At 56.4% G+C, this 1,462-nt stretch overlaps 3 protein-coding genes across 3 annotated transcripts; all 3 read right to left on the bottom strand.

Annotated features, from left to right (window-relative positions):
• Positions 1 to 440: 440 nt before the first annotated feature.
• On the bottom strand, positions 441 to 746 carry T310_9225 (uncharacterized protein; the record flags this gene model as incomplete). Its single annotated transcript, XM_013468305.1, has 1 exon — positions 441 to 746. One exon carries the CDS (start codon positions 744 to 746, stop codon positions 441 to 443), a length of 306 nt encoding a protein of 101 aa, XP_013323759.1.
• Positions 747 to 893: 147 nt separating this feature from the next.
• On the bottom strand, positions 894 to 1,241 carry T310_9222 (uncharacterized protein; the record flags this gene model as incomplete). The annotated part of the gene is made up of 1 exon (XM_013468304.1): positions 894 to 1,241. A coding segment is annotated over one exon (348 nt), but the record flags the coding sequence as incomplete, so codon positions are not given.
• On the bottom strand, positions 1,094 to 1,369 carry T310_9220 (uncharacterized protein; the record flags this gene model as incomplete). The annotated part of the gene is made up of 1 exon (XM_013468303.1): positions 1,094 to 1,369. A coding segment is annotated over one exon (276 nt), but the record flags the coding sequence as incomplete, so codon positions are not given.
• Positions 1,370 to 1,462: the final 93 nt, after the last annotated feature.

Here is a 1,462-nt window from a genome sequence, read left to right as displayed (position 1 = left end):
GTCTGGTGCCTTGGTGCCTGATGTCTCAGGCAGCAACAGTAAGGCTGCCGGAGCTTCGTCACGCGGCGGAGCGAGCTGGCTGGACTCACCTCCTGCTCCCATATCAGCTCCCTCTCCAGCTTCGCACTCCCTGCTCTGCCTGGTTTCTGTCATTTTTTGCTTCCTCAGAGGTCCCTGGAGCTCTGAGAACGCCGGAATATTCGAATCTCGACGCCAACCCTTCTTGTGGCCTCCAAGCCTGAGCCTCTGCCGCCATGCCGGGCTTCGACTTCTCCAACTACAACCGCAATGTGGCCCTTCATGCCAAGGGCTACCCACTGCCCAAAGCCACCAGCACAGGTACGACGATTGTGGGGTGCATATACGACAAGGGCGTTGTGGTAAGCTGCCGGGATCCTCTGGCGCCTGGGCTCTATGAACGCGTGCTGACCTGTTGTTATTCAGATCGCGGCAGATACTCGAGCGACGAGCGGGCCGATAGTAGCAGATAAGGTACGAGCTGGAACCCGTATCGACACCTGCGCGATACCTGCGTGACTCGCCGTGATATTGACCGTGCGACTTTCCATCCGTAGAACTGCGAGAAACTGCACTACATAGCACCTCAGATCTGGTGTGCTGGTGCCGGCACAGCCGCCGACACCGAGTTCACGACGGCCCTGATCAGCTCCAATATCGAATTGCACTCGCTGTCGACGGGCCGGCCCCCGCGAGTCGTCACCTGCATGACCATGCTGAAGCAACATCTATTCCGGTATCAAGGCTACATCGGGGCGTATCTGGTCGTCGCCGGAGTCGACCCCACCGGCACGCATCTCTTCACGGTGCACGCGCACGGGTCGACAGACAAGCTGCCGTACGTGACCATGGGCTCAGGCTCGCTGGCAGCCATGTCAGTCTTCGAGTCGAACTGGAAGCCGAACCTGAACCGGGAGGAGGCGATCGCGCTCGCGGCGGAGGCCATCAAGGCGGGTATCTTCAACGACCTGGGGTCCGGCAGCAACGTCGACGTGTGCGTGATCGAGAAGGACAAGCCGACGGAGCTGATGCGCAACTACATCAAGCCCAACGAGCGCGGCCAGAAGGAGCGCGACTACCGCTTCCCCAAGGGCACCACGTCGTGGCTCAAGGAGAAGGTCATCAAGAAGGAGGACATTGGCAAGTACGTCACGGTGCAGGAGCTCTCGAGCGACGAGGATGTCGTCGTCGTCGAGAAGATGGATGTCGATTCGTAGGTAGATCTACCTAGATCATAATCTACCATGTCGTAATAATTTTCTATTTCCAATTGGGAGAGAAAACGCGAGAGAGAGACGGAAATGGAAAATGGAAAATGAAATGAGATTGATGGACGTATTGTACCAGTACTTTACTTTAATAATCAGTGAAATGGGAACGCAACGCAGTCGGTTATGATGATCAATCATATTACCAAGTCTAATAATTGCTCGCTCAGAGTCAC

This window comes from Rasamsonia emersonii, assembly GCF_000968595.1.
Source record: "Rasamsonia emersonii CBS 393.64 chromosome Unknown ctg1118621761017, whole genome shotgun sequence".
Classification (NCBI taxonomy): domain Eukaryota; kingdom Fungi; phylum Ascomycota; class Eurotiomycetes; order Eurotiales; family Trichocomaceae; genus Rasamsonia; species Rasamsonia emersonii.
This window is presented reverse-complemented; position numbering and strand designations above follow the sequence as displayed.